The sequence below is a fragment of the Vicugna pacos genome, chromosome 11 (genome assembly GCF_048564905.1).
Source record: "Vicugna pacos chromosome 11, VicPac4, whole genome shotgun sequence".
Taxonomy (NCBI): Eukaryota; Metazoa; Chordata; class Mammalia; order Artiodactyla; family Camelidae; genus Vicugna; species Vicugna pacos.
Window position 1 is genome coordinate 85,779,279 of NC_132997.1, and position 22,559 is coordinate 85,801,837.

The window sequence follows — 22,559 nt, forward strand, 5'->3', positions numbered from 1 at the left end:
TAACCGACACATAAAAACAAGAAAGCAAGAACTAAAGTGAAGAAAGAGAGATGTAAAGAAAGAAAATTGTCTCCTGGAACTATGCAGAAATTAGTTTGTCTTCAATCAGAGCTATTTTTTGTAGGAGGAGGAAAAAATTCACCTTTTTATTCCAACCCTGGTTTAAAAAGTGGTTAAAAAAAAAAAAAAGTCCTTCCTACTCTGTAAAGTAAAAGAAATTAGCCTCAAGTGGCCGTAACTGAGCTGCCCATCGGATTGTGTGCAAGGTTGCCTTTTATTCCCCCTGCAGTGGATAATGTGTGTTCATTGTGATTTATCTGGAGCCGGTTTCTTTTTCACTCTCGGCCTATATAAAGTTGAGCTAGGACTGGGGCCAGAGATTTGGGGAGCATCTGAGAGGCAGCATCCACAGTCGAAGAGAATGAAACTGTCGGGAACGGGAGCAGCTGCCTGTGTCACTGACACCCTCTGTGGTAGGAGCCCCATGTTTGAGCAGAAAAGGAGCCACTAGAAACGGGAGGCATGGGCCATCTCCTCTGGACAGTCCCCTCAAGACTGTATGTGCTGCTTTGTTCTCACCCTTGATTCTAATTTCTCGCTCATGTTTCTGACCCAGAATGATCGAGGCTCGGGCCCTGGCAGGACTGCCCGTGAACGTTTGGCCAGTTTGATTGGCCACCTGGCAAAGACCAGGTTCTGAGAAGCCATGGTGCTGAGGGCCTTTGTCCTGCTGGTCGTCTTTGCAGAAGCCTCTGCGAGATCGTGCACTCCAAGTAAAGCAGGTACGCTCTGTGCTGGTGCATCTTTCTGGGAAGGAAGGTTTTTGGCCCCTTTCCTTTGCAGAGCTCAAAGCTCTGGGCTGATTTGTTATGAAAATGCAATAATGCAGCCAAGGAGAAGCACTGAAGCACCCCAATCCCAATCAGGCTTTTCCTACCGAAAGTACAAATGTATTGGATAAACTTGGACATTTTTAAAAATGAGAGAATGCTAGATGGATGAATAAACCCATAAATAGGAATAAAATCTCCACGCTTTTTCTATTTGACTGTTAATTTTCTGTCCTGTGCCATAAATGACTGTCTCACAGCACTGTGCATAAATGGACCTTTAAAATTTTATGTGCTCATTTCATGAAATTAAAAAATTATATATATACAAAACTTTACACACACACACACACACACGTATTTCCAATCCATTCAATCTGGTTTCAAAGATACATTCCTTGAAACAGGTTAAAGTTTAAAAGTGGACCAATTTTGAATACATAGTAAGAATAGTGCAGATATTACACAGAGATTGCAAAAACTATAAAAGTGGAACTTCAGTGATTGAAGTTTGGAGAGAAACTTTCATGAAGAATAGTGAGGAAAGTATTTTTAACCAACTGCTTTGCATGCTCAGGTGTAGCTGGAACCCAACCTGTGTAGATTAATACGGTGACAAGATCTGATTTCAGACCATGTCTATCCTCTTTCCAGATGTCATTCTTGTGTTTTGTTATCCCAAAACGATCATCACCAAAATCCCCGAATGTCCCTATGGATGGGAGGTACATCAGCTGGCGCTCGGTGGGCTGTGTTACAACGGGGTCCACGAGGGAGGCTACTATCAATTTGTCATCCCAGATCTGTCACCTAAAAACAAGTCCTATTGTGGAACCCAGTCCGAGGTAAGTCCAGGCCACACACGAAGGAGTTGCCAAGTTGAGGCAACTGGGCCCAAGAATGAGACGTCTACTGCCTACCCTTGAAAGGATTCAGAATTCACCATTTTCCTTTTAAGAGTCAATCCTGACTCCCAAATTTCCAGGGATGTTAGTGTTGTTTATATTCTTCTCTTCTGCCTAATTTGAGCGACTCTTTGGATTTAAAGTTTATTCTCCTAATTTGTTGCCTGAGCACCGAGGCCACCTTCTGTGAGTAGAACAAAGGACATTCCCCACCTCCACCCCACTTCAAGTTCTGAGCAGGGGATCTCAAGTTGCCATCCTTCCTGGGCTGGATGGGTGGCCCAGCCTCTGCCCAAGACTTTGAAGTGGTGACAAAGTGCATTTGGAAGGGCATCTGAAAGGAGAGACCAGAGCATGACACAATCCATAACTGGATCTTGTGAAGTACCCAGGATAGAAAATCAGAGTGAAAGGTGCAGATGTTAACCACTATATATAAAAATAGATTAAGAACAAGTTTCTTCTGTATAGCACACTGGGAACTGTATTCAATATCTTGTAATAACCTTTAATGAAAAAGAATATGAAAATGAATATATGTGTATATATATGCATGACTGCGACATCACGCTGTACACCAGAAACTGACACATTGTAACCAACTATACTTCAATTTAAAAAAAAAAAAGTAACCACAGACATCCTCTCGCAAAGCGTCCTTACACATCAGAGGAGATACCTGAGGCCTCCCAGCAGAGTCACTAGTTCGAGGCCACAGAACCAGAAGTCTTGAAGGGAGGCTGGGTCTTCTGACACTGATGGATGTCTAGCATCCCTACCACCTTGACTGCAGAGGACAGTAAGTACATCTACTGGGTCTCAGGAGATGAGAGTGAAGGGCTCCCCACGCCACCTCCTCCTCCCACAGGGCCCACAAGGATTGAGTGATTTAGTGGGAAGCGTCATGAGCTTGATTAACAAAAACATCACGCATTTGAAAATCCTGGCAAAGCGAACTAGAAATCATCTCTGTGGTCTTAGGCTGATGACTTATCAAGTGAATGTTCAAGATCCCTTTTAACTCTGATATTCAGTGATTTTAGAGTCCAGTGAGTCAGAGGAAAGAGTCTCAGAAAGAGCTAAGAACTAGACAGTAATGCTCTGGAGATGGGAGATGGGTGAAAGTGTCATATGAGATTACTTGGGCAGGGAAAATGGATGAAAAGTTGATGTTGCAAAATACAGATTCTTGAGCCTGTTCATTTTGGTCAGAAGCCCAGTGGGTATATGGATTTTTTTTTAAGTGGACAACATTCAACTTAGATTATTTTATTTTTTTAAATCAAAGTATAGTTGATTTACAATGTTATGTTAGTTTCTGAATCAGCACAGTGATTCAGTATATATATATATATATATATATTTCTTTTTCATTACAGGCTATTATAAGATATCGAATATAGTTCCCTCTGCTGTACAGTAGGACCTTGTTTATCTATCTTATATATAGTAGTCTGTATCTGCTAATCCCTAATTTATCCCTCCAGCAAGAAATCTTTTAAAAAAATTAAAAACTGAACAGATCAAACCAACACATCACATATTTGTCTTTCTCTGTCTGACTTACTTTGCTTAGTATGATAATCTCTAGGCCCATCCATGTTGCTGCAAATGGCATTATTTCATTCCTTTTTATGGCTGAGTGGTATTCCACTGTATATACATATATACCACATCTTCTTTATCCAGTCATCTGTTGATGGACATTCATGTCTTGGCTGTTGTAAATAGTGCTGCTTTGAACATTGGAGTGCATGTGTTTTTTGAATTAGAATTTTCTAAGGATATCTGCCCAGGAGTGGGATTGCTGGATCATATGGTGACTCTATTTCTAGTTTTTTAAGGAATCTCCATACTGTCTTCCATAGTGGCTGCACCAAGTTACATTCCTACCAACAGTGTAGGAGGGTTCCCTTTTCTCCACGCCCTCTCCAGCACTTTATCGTTTGTGGACTTTTTAATGATGACTGGTATGAGGTGATACCTCACTGTAGTTTTGATTTGTATTTCTCTGATAATTTTTAGTGATATTGAGCAAATTTTTATATGCCTATTGGCTAACAACTTAGATTATTTTAAACAATCTCGGTTGAACAGACTCAAGAACCCATCACAAAACTCATTAGCTCACCTAGATACAAGAGTGGGTACTAGCAGTGGCAGACATTCATGTCTCCCCATTGGGCTTCTTTCTGAGCCATCTCCAATCACTTTTCCAAGAACCATCACTCTCATCATGGGGGTACGGGGCCACCCTAACCACCTTCTTCCTTTCTCTAGTACAAGCCCCCCATCTACCACTTCTACAGCCACATTGTTTCCAACGACAGCACAGTGATTGTAAAAAACCAGCCCGTGAACTACTCCTTCTCCTGCACCTACCACTCCACCTACTTGGTGAACCAGGCTGCCTTTGACCAGAGGTAAGTTGCTCGGAGAGCAGAGGGCTGGCTGCATTGTGTGTGTTCTGCAGTCGCTGTCAACCAGGCATGTTTCAGTCCTTATGCAAAATTCTCTCCCCTTTTCAGAGTGGCCACTGTCCATGTGAAGAACGGGAGCATGGGCACATTTGAAAGCCAGTTGTCCCTCAACTTCTATACTGTAAGTGGTCTCCAGGTTCTCACTGCTACCCTGTGGCCTTTCCAGGAGATGATGGGATGCTTTCTCAGGATTGGTCCTCCCCTGAGCTGTATGCAGAGCCCCATTCTTGAATTTAAGTCGAGATGTAAACTTTGGTCTAGCTCTAAACCTCTTTAAAGACTAGATGCAGCAGACATTCAGATTCATAGAATGGATATAAGAATGGAAAGGTGGCACAGAGTAAAAAGGTCAATCTTCCCATTTTACAGATGAGAAAATTGAAGGAAGAGAGATCCTGTGAATTACCGAAGGTCAATAGGTCAATGTCTAATTCGTCATCAAGATTAGTTTTCACTACAACCCACTCCAGAGATTTATATTTTGGATCCAGCTCTTTTTAAAACATCAGGCACAGAGTAGTGAGCGTCCTACCTGGGACAGGGCTGAGGAGAGAGGTTGAGGTTGGCCGCTGCTGTCTAGTTCTTTGGTCTCCAAAGCCCTTTACTTATGGGCTCCCCCTTTGTCTAATCTGGGCGTGCTGCCTTCATTGACATCGAAGCTGAAGGCACTCCAGAGTAGAGTGCTCCAGAGAAGCTAAATATGCAGCGGCCGTTAGCCCAGCTGCCCTCCTATTTAGAAGCGGGGCTGTGTTTCTCAGACCCACAGCTCCCAGTGAGGAGCCATGCACATGGTGACAATAGCCCAGCTGGCTAAAGGAAAATGTAGGCAGAAAGAGAAGAGTTTATGCAGCCTTAGAGGACATCATGTCCAAACCATTCATTTCACAAAGGAAATGATTATTTTTCCTGGAACTCCACCGATCTTGAACCCTTTGAACTTACTTTACCAGCTCCCTGCAAACTAGGAACCCTACTGAACTTGGAAGGTGAGAGCTAAAAGGGATCCTAGAAGAATCTAAATCATCTTACAGATGAGGATCTGAGGCCCAACAAGGAAATGATCCGCCTGAAATCCTGCAGGTGGGCTGCAGCAGTACCCAGTCTGGAACCCAGGGCTCCTAACATGCGTCTCCAAGGAACACTTACAGGCAGGGAATGAAGCTTAAGTCTCATGGCCCCTCACTCACACAGGCCCCTTTCAAGGCCCTGTGTCTAATTTTGTATTCAAAATTTTGGTTCTTTTAATTAAAGAGAGCTCTCTAAATTATATAAGCTTCAAGATCCCGTAAAACCTGGATCTGCCCTGGGCCACACACCACTAGTGATTAAGACCTGAGAAAAGGAATCGCACATAGCCCCTTGACCTATAATCAGCGAGGTTAATTCAGTGCGGATCGTCAGGGTAATGGAAGGATGGCAAAACCACCGTGGTGGCTGATGAAGGTCATCCAGGGAGGAAAATCAAAGCTTACTGACACACACATTGACAACAGGCTCAGGGGACGTCCTTGTGACAGGCTGTCTTTACTACCAAGTCCCTGTCTGGAAGTACATGATGATTGTTATAACCGGATGAAATGACAGATATGACCCTGTGAAGATTTTCCAACAGTTAGAAGTGGGGAGGCACCCGGGTTGTCAAAAATCATCACCCACCATCAGTTATGCGAGGCTAAGTTTCAGACATCAAGATCAAATCTTAGAACTTTTTAAAAAATTAAGAGGCATGTCCTCAGCATCACCAGGCCATCCTCTGGGCTAGACAGAACTGCTTCCTTGAACCGCTCTAGAAATGAGGCTAAGGTCTTTCCTGGGGCCCACCAAGACCCTCACAGGACAAATGAGCCCTGGCAACGAGGGGGCTCTGAGGCTCCAGCTGAGACTCTGGTGCTGATTAACATTCCCACGGGGGGCTCGGTTCCCTGTGCCCACCCCATGAGGCTGCTACTTTCCTTCCCCTCCCTTCTTCCACTTGAGAGCATTCTTGTGTGTTTCTGAAGAAACAGCTGCTCCCTGCATATATTTTCATCAAATTACCAAAGACAGCGCTGTGCCCAGAGGCCACGACGGAACCCACATACCGCTCATTGCTTAGATTCTGAGAGCTCCAGGTGCTGGGCCCTAAAACCACCAGTTCTACTCAGCGCGCGCCCCCTCCCCTCTCTACCCCATCGCATTCACTCCTGCCAACGGCCCATGATTGGCGTTCCTGGGGAAAAGTTATTTTGACTTCCAATCCGAAATAAAGGGAGTCAGTCAACTTGCAGGCGCAGCCTAGCATTGCCGTTAAGAAGACAGGCCTTGACATCAGGCCACTGGTTTGAAGCCTGGGTCCACCATTTACTAGTGGTGGGATGTTCACCAGGTTACTTAACTTCTCTGGGCCTCCACCTGTGCATTTATTACAAAGGGATAAGATCAGCACTTACCTGAGGAATTTGTTATGAAGGTTGAGTGAAGTAATTCTTATGAAACACTTTGCACAGCGCCTCGCACAAAGCGCCTGAGAAGGTAGTCACGATCGTGGTTGTAAACTTTGACCTCATTTAAAGTGGAAACTGAGCGCTCCTAGTACCCACGTTGTTACCTTTATAGGGTTTGAACATCAGTATCAGCGTGGGATTAGGTTGACTTTGATTCGGTCAAAATGGTACTGACTATCCCTCTTAGTTAGACAGAAACAAATGAGGAAGCTTGGGAGGGAACAAAGGCAAGCAACAGAGACCAAATCCATAGACTTCCCACATCAGAACAGACCTCAAACGTGATTAATCTCGATCGTCTACCCAATGCCCCAAATTTTTCGGCAACACTGCTAAGGGATAGGCTTCTTACCGTTTCCAAGGACTATGGCAAGTTGGGTCTTCCCGTTTTAGGTCAATGTGTGAAATCTGGCATCCTGAACTCTGGCCTGTTGGTCCTGGTTCTGTCCTCTGAAATAATACCATGTGATGACATTGTTGATGGTCCTTCAACCATCTCAAGCTTGTCTTCCCCAAACTAAACTTCTTCCCACTGTTTGTGGTCCATTCATCAACCTGGTTATTCATCTCTGAGCGTGATCCCCTGGGTTAAAGTCACTATTAAAATGTGGAGCCCAGAATTTGCAAAAAAAAAAAAAAACTGTCTAGGTATTACAGGGTGAAGCTATCTGGACATAGGTTCCTGATTTTTATGTTATAAAGAAGGTAGGGGGAAATCATGTTGAGCATTACTGTCAGGTGAGAAGTGGAGAAACTGGCCATTAAAAATGTTTTGTTTCAGAAATTGAATTAAGGGTACAGGTTCTGTTCTCCATTTTATAACATAATCAGGAAGGTTCTTCTGCAAGTAGAGGCATTATTCTAATATTCCGATTCCTGGTTCCTGGGAGGCAGGGACCAGGAGAGGCACCTCTGGCCACGTTGGGGACAGCACTGTGGTCCCTAAGGTTAGGTCCCACATTTGCAAACAGTCCTTTTAAATATGACACATCTCAGGAAATAATAAGGAACATTAGAAACCGCTGTAAATCTGCCACTTCAACTTGCAGGTTAAGCTGGTAAATCACTTATGGTTAAGGACATTATGCTTTAATCATTGTGATCATTTAAATGGTGCGGGGGCTGATAGGATGAAAACAATTGACTTCCAGGTTACTGAGTCAGGAGCCCTGACTGGACCTGCTATCAGTAAAATAATGTAAGAGATGCCTGAAGATGATTCTGAGCCCTCTCAGCAGTTCCTTGAATTTGACCCTTAGAGGGTTAAAGTCCATTTTAACTAGATGTCCTTGTAGCCATTGTTACAGATCAAGTTCTGCAAATCTCCAAGTCCATGAAACTCAATCTTTTAAATTAGTATATCCTCGTCTAAGCTTTCTTCTGCTCCTATTACATAAAATCACCATCATAGAAACATTTCTACAAGGCAGATGGATGCAAAGGTTATTCCCATTTCGCAGATGGGAACACTGAGGCTCAAAAACCCAGCTTGCCCCTAGTGTATCCAAGGTTACTAGTGGGAGCTAGGATTAGGCCAGGATCTTTGTCCTTCCATCATGATGCTTTTGTCTCTGGAGGCTAAACCTGGAGGGTAGTTAAAGGTCATTATTAGAATGGAATGAACCCGAGACTCAAAGAATGGACTAATCAGCCTCCTTTGGGCAAGTCAATAGGAAACACTACAATTATTTCTAATAACTCATCCAGAACTGCCTGGTGAATATGACAGGTAAAGACCACCCACACCAGGCTGGTGACCAAAGGCTATGCTCCTGTGCTTGAATCATGGCAAAGAGTCCCTGTTGCACTTGAGTTTGAAGCCAGTCTTCTGGATCCACCCTCACAGCCTCTCTAACTTCATCTCCTGCCCTCCCCCAGTCCCTGCATCTTCCCACCTGCCCCTTTGCTCGCTCATGCTCCAGCACACAGGGCTCCTCGCTGTCCTGCCCGGCCCACTCTCACCCCAGGGTCTTTGCCTTGGCTGAAACATTCTTCCCCAGATGCCTGCATGGCCCCTTTACCTCCTCCTTCAAGTCTTATCCTCAATGAGGCCTCCTCTACCACTGTATTTGAAATTGCAACTTGCCCCTCCTTGCACTCCCAACCCACCTGACCTTGCTCTACAAATTTTATAGTTTTTCTATGTAACATACTATATTCTATCCTAACCATATAATCTATTTATCTGTCATCTGCTGTCTGTCTCCCCTGTTAGAATGTCAGGTGGTTGGAGTTAGAGATCTTTGCTTGGTTACTGATATATCTCAGCTGTCAGAACACCCAGACACAGAGAGAGCAGAATTTGACACATCGTAGGTGACCAGAAAGTTGTTACTGTTGTTGCTATTAACTGTACTGGGAATTGGAACAAACCTTCCAACCCAGAGTAGATCAGCTCAGGCAAATAGTAGAGGGGCAAGGGCAAAGCAGGGTTGTGGGTTGTGAGTATTTGGTCCCCATGCCCTGCGGTGATTCAGTAAAGCACAGTGCTTCAGCACTGCTGGATTCCACTTTTTTCCCATCAACCAAGTCTTCCTCCTCATTGGCTTAGATGGGGCATACGGCACATGTTTCACTGTAACTAGCAAACCTGATGTGGACATGTGATGTCCTCACCCCTTCTAAGATGGCACCAGCATCCTAGGAGGTATGCTTCTCTGGTCTTGGAGGGTCTGACTGTGGTCTTGTGTGCCTGTGCATTTGGGTTGATTCCCACCCCCATCCCATTCTGATTCACCTGCTCCTGTTGGAACCAACTGCTCAGTCCGAGAGGTCATAATGCCCAGTGTCAATTTCCTTCCAAAGAATGCCAAGTTCTCCACTAAGAAAGAAGCACCCTTTGTCCTGGAGACATCCGAAATCGGTTCAGATCTGTTTGCAGGAGTAGAAGCCAAAGGGTTAAGCATTAGGTAAGTACATGTTCCCAATGTTTGTATTTGTAAATGCCAAGAACAACAGCAAAAAAAGACCAGCCCAGGGACATTTTATTCACCCAATGTTTCTAGGCATGCAACTCTCTAGCTCAAAGCCATATGTTTTGTTTCATTTCTAGGTTTAAAGTGGTTTTGAACAGCTGTTGGGCCACACCCTCGGCTGATTTCATGTATCCCTTGCAATGGCAGCTGATCAACAAGGGGTAGGTACGACCCTCTGGAGCTCAGGGCTGAGACACGGGGCCTGGTAGATCCAGGGTGACTCTGGCGCGGGACAGCTGGGAAGGAAGGACAGCTTGGGACAAACAGGAAGGAAGCCTGGGACAGCAGAGTCTGTTGGTGTCACATCAGTGACTTCCTCTGTGCTTCCAGGCTGAGTACCGATACTAGGAAACACTAACATAGTGCTTTCTAGGTACCAGGTACTGTTCTGAGAGCTTTATCACATATTAATTCATTTGTCTTACTGTAAGTAAGTATTATTACCATCACCCCCATTTTCCAGATGAGGAAACTGAGGCTTAGGAGGGGTTAAGTAATGTCGCATACTGTGTGTGTGTGTATGTGTGTGTGTTTGTGTGTGTGTGTGTGTGTTTATGGGAAAGTGGGCAGGCTGGGTTCAGATCCAATCAATCTGACATCAGAACCATGATGAGGGGTAAATTAGGTAATCCATGTTAAAAGTTTTGCACATAGTACCTTGTTGGTATCCAATCAATTTTAGTAATATCTTTGTTTTTATTTACTAATAAAGGGGATTGTTTTTATTTACTAATAATTCAGTAGATAATGGGGAATACTTAAAATTTTGAAGTAGCAGACTGATGTACTGGAATTACAACATAGAAAGGTGATTCTGGAAATCATACATAGGATGGTTTAGAAACAGTACACGGGAGGTAGGAAGACCAGGTTGGAGGCTGTGGCAGCTGCAGAGCCAAAGGCGATAAGATCTGAATGAGGTTGTAGCTAAGTGAGTGGGAAAAAGGTCATCCAATGTCATCCAAGGGAGGGAGAACTGATAAAAATTTAGTGACTAATTCGATATGGGAGAGGGAAGGACAGGGCACAATATCTGAGGAACATGTGACAAAGAACACTTTCTGCTGCTGAATTGCGGATTGTGAAGATGAGAAACTGTTTACTGTAGGCTCCTGGGGAGAGAGTTTCTGGATAAGGGAGTCTGAATTCTCCTTGAGTTCAGGAGTGACATGTTGAGCTTGAGATGACAATTGTCTAGAAGCACTTAGAATTGTAACCTCGGAAAAGAGAGGACAGGATGAGTGAGACTAAAGCGAACAGTAAACAAAGAAGAGGCCATTCCCCAAACGAAAGCCAACCAGTGTACCAGAACCCACCAGGGTTAAGTAAACTCTGGGTTCAGGGACAAAGATGATTAGATAACAAAGGTGAAGCCACTTTGGACCTTTAACTATTTTTATTTAACAAACACTTAAACAGCACATGCAACATACCAGATGTTGGTCTAGGGAGGTGCTTAACAAATGCTAATTTATTTAAATTTCATTAAACTCCCCATAAAGGAGGTAGTATAATAATCACTATTTCACAGATGAGAAAACTGAGGCACAGACAGGTGCAGACACTTGCCCAAAGTCTAAGCTAGTAAGGGGATGGATGATCTGGGCAGCCTTATCTCCTGGTAACACTGGGTGGGACAGGCCAGCAAGAGCCACAGCTAAGCACCCCACCTTACTGCAGAGATGGGAACTGAGTTTGGGTCCTTACTTCACATGTGTCCTTGAGTGACTCACTGAGGTTCTGTTGACAATGGTACAAATCAAATGACTTCAGGGAGATTCTGAAATAAATTATTGACCTACAGAGACCAAAAATTACCGACACGTATTGGGAACCTCTCTCAGACAATGGCCACACCATGGAAGCGTGTCCTGCAGGTGGTTCTGGTGCTCTTGCTCACAGAATAGATGTGTAATAGGAAAGAAAAGGAATGCTTGTGACTTTGGGGTAGTCCCTGCAAGCAATCCTTACACTCTTGGGTGTGCAGGAATTACCCCGAGCACCTGTTACACGTGCAGACACACTGCACACCTAGAGCATCAGAAGCCCCCAGGCAAACCCTGGGAACCTGCATTTAAGCACAGCCCAATTAAAGACGCCCTGACCTATTTCCATAGTCTGCCTAGTTGAAATGGCCTCTTGAGGTTGGAGACACACAGACAAAGACCAGTGCCAAAGGGCAGACTTAGCAAGTCCACGACCATAACCTCCCAGATGCCTTTGGTTCACACTAGGCCTTTTGAGAGAAAAACCCAGTTTTCAATGCCTGGAGAGGGGAGAACAGATGCATTACCAGGAATTTTGATCTCAGGTGGGGAAGGTGATGGTGTGAAGGCTTCTCCGTGGGCGTTCCACAATCCTGCACTACCTGTCCCCGAGGGGCGGGTGCCCCAGCCAACGTCTGCTGGCAGCAGTGCCAAGACACCCAGGCCTGCCTGTGACTCGCCTCCTCCCTGCCTCCAACAAAGCTCGGCTTACGTTGTTTTCCGCTGGCTGACACCAGGCCTTGGACGCTCCAGCAGCAAGGAGCTATTTTAAGGGACTTAACGTCTTAAGTTCATACAAGGATCTCGGGTTTACTGACCAGATGATCCTGCAAGAATCTTGTTTCACAGCTCGGAAAATGCCCCCAGCTCTTGTCACTGCTCAGAGGCCACCACAAATAGGACCCAGCTCCTGACCCTGGTCCAGATATAAGGCAGAGTGTTCACACCTCGTTTCACTCCCTGACTCTCAGAGTTCACATCCCTTCAGTCCTACCTCTAATTTGGCCCCTAACGTCTGGTTCTGATGGAGCGGGGTGGCTTCTCCGGGGGGCTGGACTGCTCTCTAGCGTGTGTGTATTAAGTTGGAAGGACAGCAGAGTCGGAGAAAAGCTCCAGGAGGGGCCTGAACTTTGGGTTCCACTGCGGCGCAATGCACTGGTCTTGAGCTTCTGACCCACAGGCCTTTGTTCTACGGAGGACAGTGCTGGTGCTTGTTGTCACACACCCACACTCCGCAGGCCTCGAGTGTGGCCTGAGAACCATTCCCAAGAACCATTGTGTCTGTTCCCAAGGACTGCTTGAATGCCTGCACTTCAGTAGGGACTCCATATGTGTTTGGTAGATGAGCAAGTTGTGTGCCTAAACCAGGGTTTCCCAATCTTGACACCACTGACCTCTTGGGCTGGATCACTCTGTTGTGGGGTCTGTCCTGTGCCCTGTAGGACATTCTGCAGCATCTCTGGTCTCTCCTTTCTAAATGCCAGTAGCACCTTCCTCCCATTCATGACACCCACAAGCCAAATGACCCCTGGGGAGGGGCATAAAATGGCCCCAGGTGAGAACAATTAGTTTTGACAAATGCCCATCTTTGTCATTATGGTTTCTTTTGCTACAATTGTACGTTTGGGGCATTGAAACTTTCCAAATATTACATTCTCATGACAGAGAATTTAGAAAAAGCATAAAGGTACAAAGAAGAACAAAAACTGTCCATAATTCCACCACTCCACAATAGCTAGTGTTAACTTTTAGATGATATCTTTGCAGTCACTTTTTTTTCTGCATGCAGATTAAAAATATCACAGTTTTACAAAGGCAATTATGTAATAGAAGAGTTATAGAACTTACATAGTATAATGTAAATTCAAATTCCCAGCGGCGAAACCTAACAGTATGTACACAGAAGCGTGCTGGGTGTGCCTTGGGTGGCTGTGGCAGCTTTGGGAAACGCCGTTCCCAGCTCCATCATCTTTATTTCGTACATACACTGGGAGTCTCCACATCCCAGGTCTCCGGAGGGCTTTGTCTTGGGGATTTCACTTCTTTGGGGCAGAGGTGTGGTGACTTACCAGGTGTGTGGCTTCTCATATATCTCCCCCTACCCCCCCTGCTGTACTCTGTAGATAGGGGACGATCACACCCATCTCATAGCTCCTCGCCTTGACCCCACAGAAGTGAGGGTAAGTGAGGCGCTGCTGGTCAAAGGGCTTTGAAAGGATAACACGCTGTGTAAAAGCCCAGGCAAGGCTGTGCACGCATGAATCTGCCTCCCACGCCCTTGCTGAAGTTCAGGAGGTAAACGTTTCTCTCCCCTTCCCTCCCCACCTCCCCCGTGTGTTCCAGCTGCCCCACGGATGAAACAGTCCTCGTACACGAGAACGGGAAAGATCACAGGGCAACCTTCCAATTCAACGCTTTCCGGTTCCAGAACGTCCCCAAACTGTCCAAGGTGTGGTTACACTGCGAGACATTCATCTGTGACAGTGAGAAGCTCTCCTGCCCAGTGGTGAGCCACCTCTCCCTGGATCGAGAATGTTACCCGGGGGGTGGGGAGGAGGTATTGGAGACGCTGTATTTTTAGCTGCCAAATTGTAACCAGAGCAGTGTAGGCGTGTGATGAGGTCATTCTGGAGGGGAGGGTGCTGGGTGTAGGGGCAGACATTCCAGGGGCGTCACCCTGCCACCAACAAGCCACATGGTCTGGCACGTGTCACTTAACCTCTGGAGCTTGGTTTTCTCCTCTTTAGAGCGGTGATAAGTAATGGCCCTTCTCTTTTCAGAGAGCAATGTGAGGTAAAATGAAAGCAATGTACATGGAAATGCTTTGAAAAAGTGAAAGCCCCAGGGAAATTCAAAATCTAGGTGGTGGCAATGGGCTCTGGATGGAAGTCATAGGTGGGTATTAATAGCTCTTGACTTACCAGCCTGAGGGCTCATCTCGGGGACTTGAGGTGGACCGGAGAGATGATGCAGAATCTCCCGATACGGGGTCACAGGTGACCTGGCCACGTGAGAGGACGGCCCCGCGGTCGGGCTCCAGCTTCACAGACACGTTACGAGTAGCTCACGCAGAAGCTGGGGGAGTCAGTTTCCCCTCCACCTGCCCCGCCAAGAAGTTGCCGCAGGATCAATCAACATCACAGTGAATCCAGGTGGAAGACAATTTTCCATTGCGAACTGGTGGGAACCTGGTCCTTAGAGCAGTGGTTCCCAACTGTGGTCCCGGGTGGCTTCAGCAGCACCTGGGGACTTGTCAGAGAGGCAAATTCTCAGCCCCCACCTCACCCCCGGCCCCAGACCACCTGATTCAGACACTCTGGGGTGAGCCCAGCCATCTGTGCTTTAACAAGCTCTTCAGGTAAATTCTGGGGCATGCTCAAGTTTGGGAGCCACTGCCTTGAAGATTTAAAAGTGTTGAATCCCGCACTGTTACCTCCTCCACTTTATGTGAACTGGAGGTCCTGGCGGGGAGGGACAGGGTGTTTCTGAAGAGGGTACCTCCTCGCATCACCTACAGTAACCAACAGAAATAAGATGATAATCTCTATTTCTATGGATTCATTTGGCCAGAAAGTGGTCATTTGCGAGCACAAATAGAAAAAGGAAGGGACCAGAGAGACACTTAACTGCTGATGAAAGGATAATTGTTGGCACTGCATTTACAAAAAGAAAATGAACCAGAGCACAGTTTCCACCTCTCAAATCACTGTGATGAGAGTAACTGCAGGTCAGAGCCTTCTCATCGAAAGAAATGGTGTCGAGCCCCCCCACACCAGTGTGGATTTGTTCCAGCTTGAAGAGTTAATGACAGGAAGCTGTCCTCCTTTTCTCAAGTTGGAGGAGGGATGAAAGCATCTCTTCAGGTTATACAAACAATAAGGGAATATCTGAGGCCCGGGGAATTCTGACCCCATCACGTTTGTGGCTTTTTTTCTTTTAACCTATCTCCTTTTTTCTCTCCTGTGTCCATTTCTCATTCCACCTCCGCCCTCCTCCTCCTCGGCTGCTCTTGGGTCTCCAGACTTGTGACAAACGGAAACGCCTCCTCCGGGACCAGACCGGGGGCGTCCTGGTTGTGGAGCTCTCCCTCCGCAGTAAGCGTCTCTCTTTTCCAAATGGTTGCCATCATGCTGGGCTGCATCCACAGGCACAGCTGGTTTGAGCATTTTAACTAAATTGCCAAACCAGTTGTGCCTGTAGACACAACCTTTACCTGCACCTTGAGTCTTCCTACCTGGGGGGCAGGGGGGGGTGCTATCGCTCACGCCCAATCAAGGTTTGTTAACTGCCCTGAAAAGCTCTGTCTGCCGCCCAAATTCCAGTGCCCCCAAGGAACCAGGAAGTGCTGAGGTTCCAGACAGTGTGTGGGCAACAAAAATAATAGAAAATGAGACTTTCTGGGGCATCCAGAACCAGCACTGGTCTGCATGGCTGTTGGGGTTTCAGAAATAAAGGACCCCCCTCTTGGGCTCTATCCTCTAGAACGTGCCATCTAGCAAGGAGAGAGATGCTGAATGCAAGGGAAAGGGAGGTTACTGTTAATGGGGGTGAGGTGGGGTCAGGTGGGAACAGATGGGTAAGGGATTCAACCGCTTCAGGCTCAGGGAAGACCCCTGTGGGTCATCTGTTAAGTGTGACCTGAAGAGTGCTATGACGAGAAGGGTGAGCAAGGCCTGTGGGAAGGCTGCAGCTTTTAAGGGAGGATTACCAAACTACAGCCAGGAGCTGAACCCCAGCCACTGCCTGATTTTGTATGGTCTGCAAGCTAAAAACAGTTTTTTCTTTTTAATGGAGGTATTGGGACTCGAACCCAGGACCTCATGCATGCTAAGCATGTGCTCTATCACTGAGCTACACCCTCCCTCTAACAGTTTTTCCTTTTTATGTAGTTGGGAAAAAAAATCCAAAGAATAATATTTCATATCACAAAAATTCCATGAAATTCAAATTTCAGTTTATACCGAAAGTATTGTTGGAACACAGCGCCATAGGCTCATTTAGGTGTTGTCCCCAGCTGCTTTCAATGGTGACAGCAAGACAAGCAGTTGCAACAGAGATCACATGGCCCACAGAGCTGAAAATAATTACTAGCACCGCCCTCTTCAGAAAGTTTACCAACCCCTGCCTTAGAGAGCCAGGAGAAAATGGTGTGAGATGACACATTTGTAAAGCGGCTGGAAACTTTGTCCTAAGGACAATGGGACGCCTGCTGGTTTCACCAGGGGAGAATCCAGTCAGTTTGTGTTTTAGGAACAGAGCTCTGAGGCTTTGGCTCCCACGATCTTTTCTTAAAACTTCTCTCTCTTTACTCACAACAGGCAGGGGATTCTCCAGCCTCTATAGCTTCTCAGGTAAGGAACAGAAACAGCTCTGGGGAATGTCGTGGGTAATGCTTTTAACAGGTGGATGTGCGTTTTCAAAGAAGCTTACCCTGGACCCCAGCAAAGCCTTTAAGAATTGAAGGGTACACTTTAAAGCACACCTGAGTGGGCCGGAGGGGGCTGGAGGTGGAGAGGTCTGCACCATCCCCTGAGCTCTGAAGGGAGGGAGGGGCTGGGTGGAAGTTGGATGAAGCCCGCTCCCCCAAGTCTCAGCAAAGACATCACCAGGTGGCTTCTCTTGGTTTTCTGCACTTGGAGAATGCGATTTTCCATGATCCATTCACTCAGCAAGTGTTTCTGAGTCCCTTCTATGATCCTGCCCCTCATGAACTGAGTGACCTTGGGCCATGACCTTCCGCCCCCCACCCCGTGTTCCCAGTTTCCTCTGTGAAACTGGGTTAATAATTGTCGCCATCATACACGGTTGGGGTGTGGATTAAATATGGCAGCTAAGAGCACTAAATAATGCCCAGCACACAGCAAACATCTGGTAAAGATCAGCCGTAATTACTGACTCTAGACCAGACACTTTTCTAGCTGGTGTGACTCCTGCAGTGAACTAGGCAGGCAAGGCTCCTGCCCTTCCTAGTACACGTGAAGTACGGTGGGTGGGGGTTGAGAAATGATTCAGATAGCACCTGGGGCCTCTTAGAGGAAGAAGCATTTCAGCGAAGTCCCAAGATCTCACCAAATGATGACGGGATGAGGTAAGGCAGCTGTATTTATTAATAAACTCACAGATGTAGTCTTTGCTCTCACAATTACAGGCAATCATGTAAAGCAACTGTTTAAGACTCCCAGATTCTTATTTTTAAAGGAAGTTCTCTAGCGAAATCTCTACAGTGAAATTAAACCATCACTGCTGGTTCAACATGCTGGTTCTCACCTGTTAGAGATCCATATCCTAGGTTTATCTGGTGGGGTCTTTGTACTGAGCTATGGAACCCTCAGAGGATGAACAAAACTGATGTTGTATAAAACGTGCAGGGTTTTATGAAAACCTACGTGATGCGCTTGAGTCGACTCTTCTGTTGAGTTGACTCTTTCGCTGAGTTCTCCTTGCTCCCCATAGAACTGTTTTCTGTCTCCCTTCTTGTCTGGTCCACAGATGTTCTCTATCACCTCCTCGTGATGCTGGGGATTTGTGCTGTCCTGTAAGGGAGAGCTAGGCAGGCAGCTGCGGCTCCTCCGCCCAAGACCATCTCCTCTGTCAAACTCACATTTATTGTGCTGCCAAAAAGAACAAACAGAAGACCATATTGTTGGGGAGCAGAGAATAGCACTTTGCCAAGTATGTGTTCCAGTGATTTTTGTGAATTTCAGCGATTGTTTCTCTTTGGTGTCCCACTTCCTCTTGTGACTTCCTGTGGCTCTTAGATTCTACAGTCCCTGCCCTGTGGCTGGCAGAGTCTCCCTTCCCCATATTCAGGTCAGGGACTGCAGCAGACTCCTTTAAAAGCTATTCTAATTTTAAAAGACTAACACACCCAACCAAGTGCAGCTGAGCATTCTGAGGAGAATGTAGGGCATAAGCACAAAGTCAGTGCTAAGTCCAGAGTGCACAGGAGCAGCCAACTTTGCTGTTCTCTGAAGGGGCCTTTGTCATTGAGGCTGTGCGACTCTTTATCTAAGGACCAGAGCTGAGCCGCCAGGCAGGGGTTCTAATCTCTCAAATGATCATGTGTGAATCAACGCAGAATGCAATAGTTTTGCTCAAACCTGAATAACATAAAGGAAAATGGTTCTCGAGAGCCCCCAGTGAGTGCTAACCCAATTTTTTTTTATTGTAAGTTTTCTTAACTATGTATAAACATTACATAGGTATACAGTCCTCATTTTTATAGCTAATATGAACGTCTTAAGATGACAAGAAAATTCAAAATTGAATAGGAATAACACTACATAAAGAAAAAAATTCACCTTAGCATTAATTTAACATCATAATGTGGCTTCGCCTGAACGAAACTGCTGCTTGTGACATGTCTAGGAGGGACCACCATGACAGGTTCTCTGAAGCCTGTCAACCCCATCCTACCTACGCCTTGTGATGCCCAGTGCCCCCACTATTTCTATGTGGTCTAGTGAGAAATCTTCATTGGTACAGAATGGTCTGACCTCATTTAGCCTCCACTTGAACATTCAAGCCATATTTTCATCTCACTAACTTATGCTCCTTGAAATGGAACCAACAAAAAATCAGAAATGCAAATGCAGATATGGCCAATGAAATTATGCAGTGCCTCACCCTAATAGTAGCCCCCACCCCAGCGACTCAGAGTATGTTGAGAGCAATGATTTACATGGTCAATCAAATAAACACAGAAGGAACCGGTCCTGGTAGAGAATGGCAGATCCCTGAGAATGCACTGGAAGACCCCCGTTTGAGGCTAGAAGCTAGGATGTGATAGGAAAAGCCAGAAATCAAAATTCTTTTCTTTGTCTTGTACAGACTCAATTAGTGGGCTTATCATTTGCAAACATGTCAGCTTGTATCTCTGTATTTAATGTATTTGAGAAGTTTTGAGATCTGTAGTTTGATGGTTCTTTGACATCTGTGTTAATGAACTCAGAAATAAAGCTAGTTCTCAAATCTTGGGAGACACGGAGTACATGTTTGCAATAGGCTAAGATTAAAATGACTTTATGTAGTTTAAACTGGTCTCAGAGCTGGTGCACCAGCCAATCAGTTTGGGATCTCTTCTTCCTGTAAATTCAGAATTTTTGAGGTCAGGAAGGACAGAAGACATTTTATTGGTTCTAGTCAAAACTCTTAAATAGGACTCTCTCAGCCATAATCATAAATCCTTGGCTGTCAGAGTAAAACAATGTTGCGTTAGTTTTGCTTTGTTTTATCATAATGTTTGATGATCTTGTATCTCTCCCTGGTGCTATGGAATAAATAAAATGTCTTAAAATAATTAACCTGTGACTACAGCTTACAGTGTTTAATATATCATGCTGAAAGGCAATTCCTCGACCCTCCCAGGGGTTTCTACAACTAGAGCTTCTGAGATTCACATAAACACCACAGACTATCAATTATTTAATCCTACATTTGCATTTCAAAAATTCCAATATTGGGTTTCTGATGCAAGGAGGCAGAGCCATTTTGCATGATTCACATTAGGGAGGAAAAGTCTTTTTGGTCATCCCTGTCTCGAATACGCTAATGTCTATCACCAGCAACTGGCTGTGTTGTGACTTAAAGTTAACTGACAGCCCCACGATGTTTGGTTGCATGTTTCATGTCTCACAACTTCTCTACTAAGGAATGAAGAGAAAGCACCCTTAAAACAATCTTTCTTGCAAATTCCCAGTAGTGCTAAACATAAAACAGAGAAGGAGGAAAGAGTACATTCTCCCTTAGGTATCCTTGGTTGACAAAGGAAAAGCACTGGATACAGATTCTAGGAAATGGCTCTTATCAAAATGCCGGGTTATGAATCTTAAAGACAGAATCTCCCCCCCCTCTCTAAACTTGAGTAACACAAAGGAAATACACAGAGACATGCAATAGACACATAAACACATGCTGAGTACACACATACACATACGTCTCTACCTATTGCTCAACTGATAGATACAGCTCAGCTACAGCCATAGCGAGATATAGAGATTTACATGTGTGTACACTCAGTGTATGCGTGTACACATGTATGTATGCTTATGCATGTGAATGTGTACATGCGTAGGTGTGTGGCTGCGAATGTGCTTATCCACGTGTGTAAATGTTTTATATGCATGTGTGTGACTGGATGTTTATGTTCTAAAGTTCAATGAAAAGGGCATAAGTACCAAAGTCTTTATTATAAGAATATAAGTGTGTAAGCCTGTGGGTCAGGGCTGGAAGGGCACGCGTGCGCGCACACACACACTCTCCATGTAAAATACAAAGATGGGGTAATAACAGTCGATCGTCATATCCCACACTCCATCTCTATCTGCATATCATTTTCTCTTTCAATGGAACGATATTGGATTGCTCAGTGACTGCTACAATTTCGTACTTACCTCTGTTAGTCCTTAATATGTTGCATTACTGCTACCTATGCCTCCTCGCTCCAACTAAATGGAGCGCTAAAGATCAAGGACAGTTTCATGCTCTCTCGTGTCCCCCAGTGTGGTACCTGGCACAGAGTAAGTACCCAATAAATGCTCTTTGAATTAATGAATGTTCAGATGGATAGATGGATGGATGAACAGATGGGTGGGGACAGGCCAGTCTCTCTAAGAGACCCTGTAGCAGAAGTTGCCTTGCTCCCTTTCACAATGGAGCAGAGTGTTTGGGATGTAGAAGCCCTCGTCCCAAACAAGGGAAGAAGTTACGAGATGTGAGGTGATCAGTTGTGGCCGACTGTCTCCATGCTGGGGCAGCAAGGGAAGCTCTCTGTCCCTTTCATATAAATGCTTCTATCGCCCCTCTCGCTGAGCATCAGTCAAAAGCTTTCAATCCCTGATGCTGAAGACCTCTGGAGAGGAGCAGAGCCCACCACAATGAAAACGGAATCGTGTTATAGAAAATGGACCCTGTGGAGGTCCTGGGGTTCAGCTGCCCACCTCTGGACAGACAGGTCCTACGATGGAAACGCTTAGGAGACTGATGGAGGTGGGGCTGTGTGTCAAGCACTTCCTTGGTCCTTACTTCATGTCCCTCTTCCTAAAAAAAGAAAAAAAAGCAACAGGAATTCCACCAAATCTTTTGGCAAATTTGGTGTTAAAGACTCTCAACCTACCAAAAAGTGGTTTATTTCCCCACACAGAGCTCAGAAATAGCTCCACAAAGGCAGCTCAGAGGTCCAGCCAAAGAGAAAATATTCCTCATTGGCTTTCATTCTTCATCATGAAAATTCAACAGAGAATGTCTCTCAAACACGATATATCATTCAAGTTGCTCTGTCATTTTCAGGAGCAGCCACACGGAAGACAATCTGGAGTTGTAAGGAATTTTTTAAAAAGTACTGTAAATGCATGGGTGGTTCAGTAAATCTCTTACAAGAATCACTGGGGAAGAAAAACCAAACACCATGGAATCCTAGTCTTTGTGTAAAAGGGGAAATACAGCGGAATGGATAAGTTTACCTTTTCTGGTGGAGATTTAAAAATTAAACATTTCATTAATGAATACAAAGTTCTTAAAATTCAAGCTTTGACTGCAGCCTTTGCTCAGTGGATAGGAGAGAAATTAAGCAATACACTGAGGACAAGACATGCCCCATTTGGAAGCTGCAGCGCTCACAGGAAGCCAGAGCTCAGGACCAGGCCTTCCAGCCACTGCCTGCAGGGGTTCTGTCCGCTTGGAATGGCCGGACCCTGTTGGATTCCAGTGGTTCACACCTCCGGTGGAGCTCTACCCCCTGAAAACATTCCTGAGATGCTTTCTGGTGTGGAATCCTAGGTCCTTGCTGGCTGACTAGCTGATAAGGAGAATAAGCACTGAAGGTTAGGAAACCGTCATTTTGCAAAGGCAGGCAGGCCTGAGGCCCCAGGATTCATTCTCCAGACTCCCCCCTTTACCAGAATAATGCTGGATTCACATTCACTGCAAATTTCGCAAGCTAACAGCCGGAAATACCTGGCAGGGAGGGCAGGCTCACTGGCAGGTCTGGGAGCAGCAGCCCTGGTCCCCCAGGAGATGAGTTCACTGTGTCCAGCTCATCCACCTCCACATTTGCTCCAGGCCACAGGCCTCTGGGGTGAGAAGAGGAGGCCAGCTCGATGGCGCCCCCTACTGGGAGACTG

The 22,559-nt window shown here is 45.6% G+C and overlaps 1 protein-coding gene and 1 long non-coding RNA gene across 2 annotated transcripts; one reads left to right on the top strand and one right to left on the bottom strand.

Annotated features, from left to right (window-relative positions):
* The first annotated feature begins 624 nt into the window (after positions 1-624).
* Positions 625-19,702, top strand: TECTB (tectorin beta). The gene is made up of 10 exons (XM_006200204.4): positions 625-782; positions 1,485-1,675; positions 4,016-4,158; positions 4,264-4,336; positions 9,504-9,607; positions 9,751-9,834; positions 13,783-13,945; positions 15,461-15,533; positions 16,758-16,790; positions 17,929-19,702. Exons 1-10 carry the CDS (start codon positions 707-709, stop codon positions 17,976-17,978), a joined length of 990 nt encoding a protein of 329 aa, XP_006200266.1. The 5' UTR covers positions 625-706; the 3' UTR covers positions 17,979-19,702.
* On the bottom strand, positions 17,524-22,472 carry LOC140699433 (uncharacterized). The gene is made up of 3 exons (XR_012077595.1): positions 22,393-22,472; positions 21,378-21,477; positions 17,524-18,050 (listed from the first exon to the last, which is right to left on the bottom strand). It is a non-coding gene; the product is annotated as an uncharacterized lncRNA (long non-coding RNA).
* Positions 22,473-22,559: the final 87 nt, after the last annotated feature.

Coding starts and splice junctions, on each gene's coding strand:
- TECTB (XM_006200204.4), top strand. CDS start 707: ATGGTGCTGAGGGCCTTTGTCCTGCTGGTCGTCTTTGCAGAAGCCTCT. Junction 9,608..9,750: donor GCCAAAGGGTTAAGCATTAG/GTAAGTACATGT, acceptor TTTCATTTCTAG/GTTTAAAGTGGTTTTGAACA. Junction 15,534..16,757: donor TGTGGAGCTCTCCCTCCGCA/GTAAGCGTCTCT, acceptor TACTCACAACAG/GCAGGGGATTCTCCAGCCTC.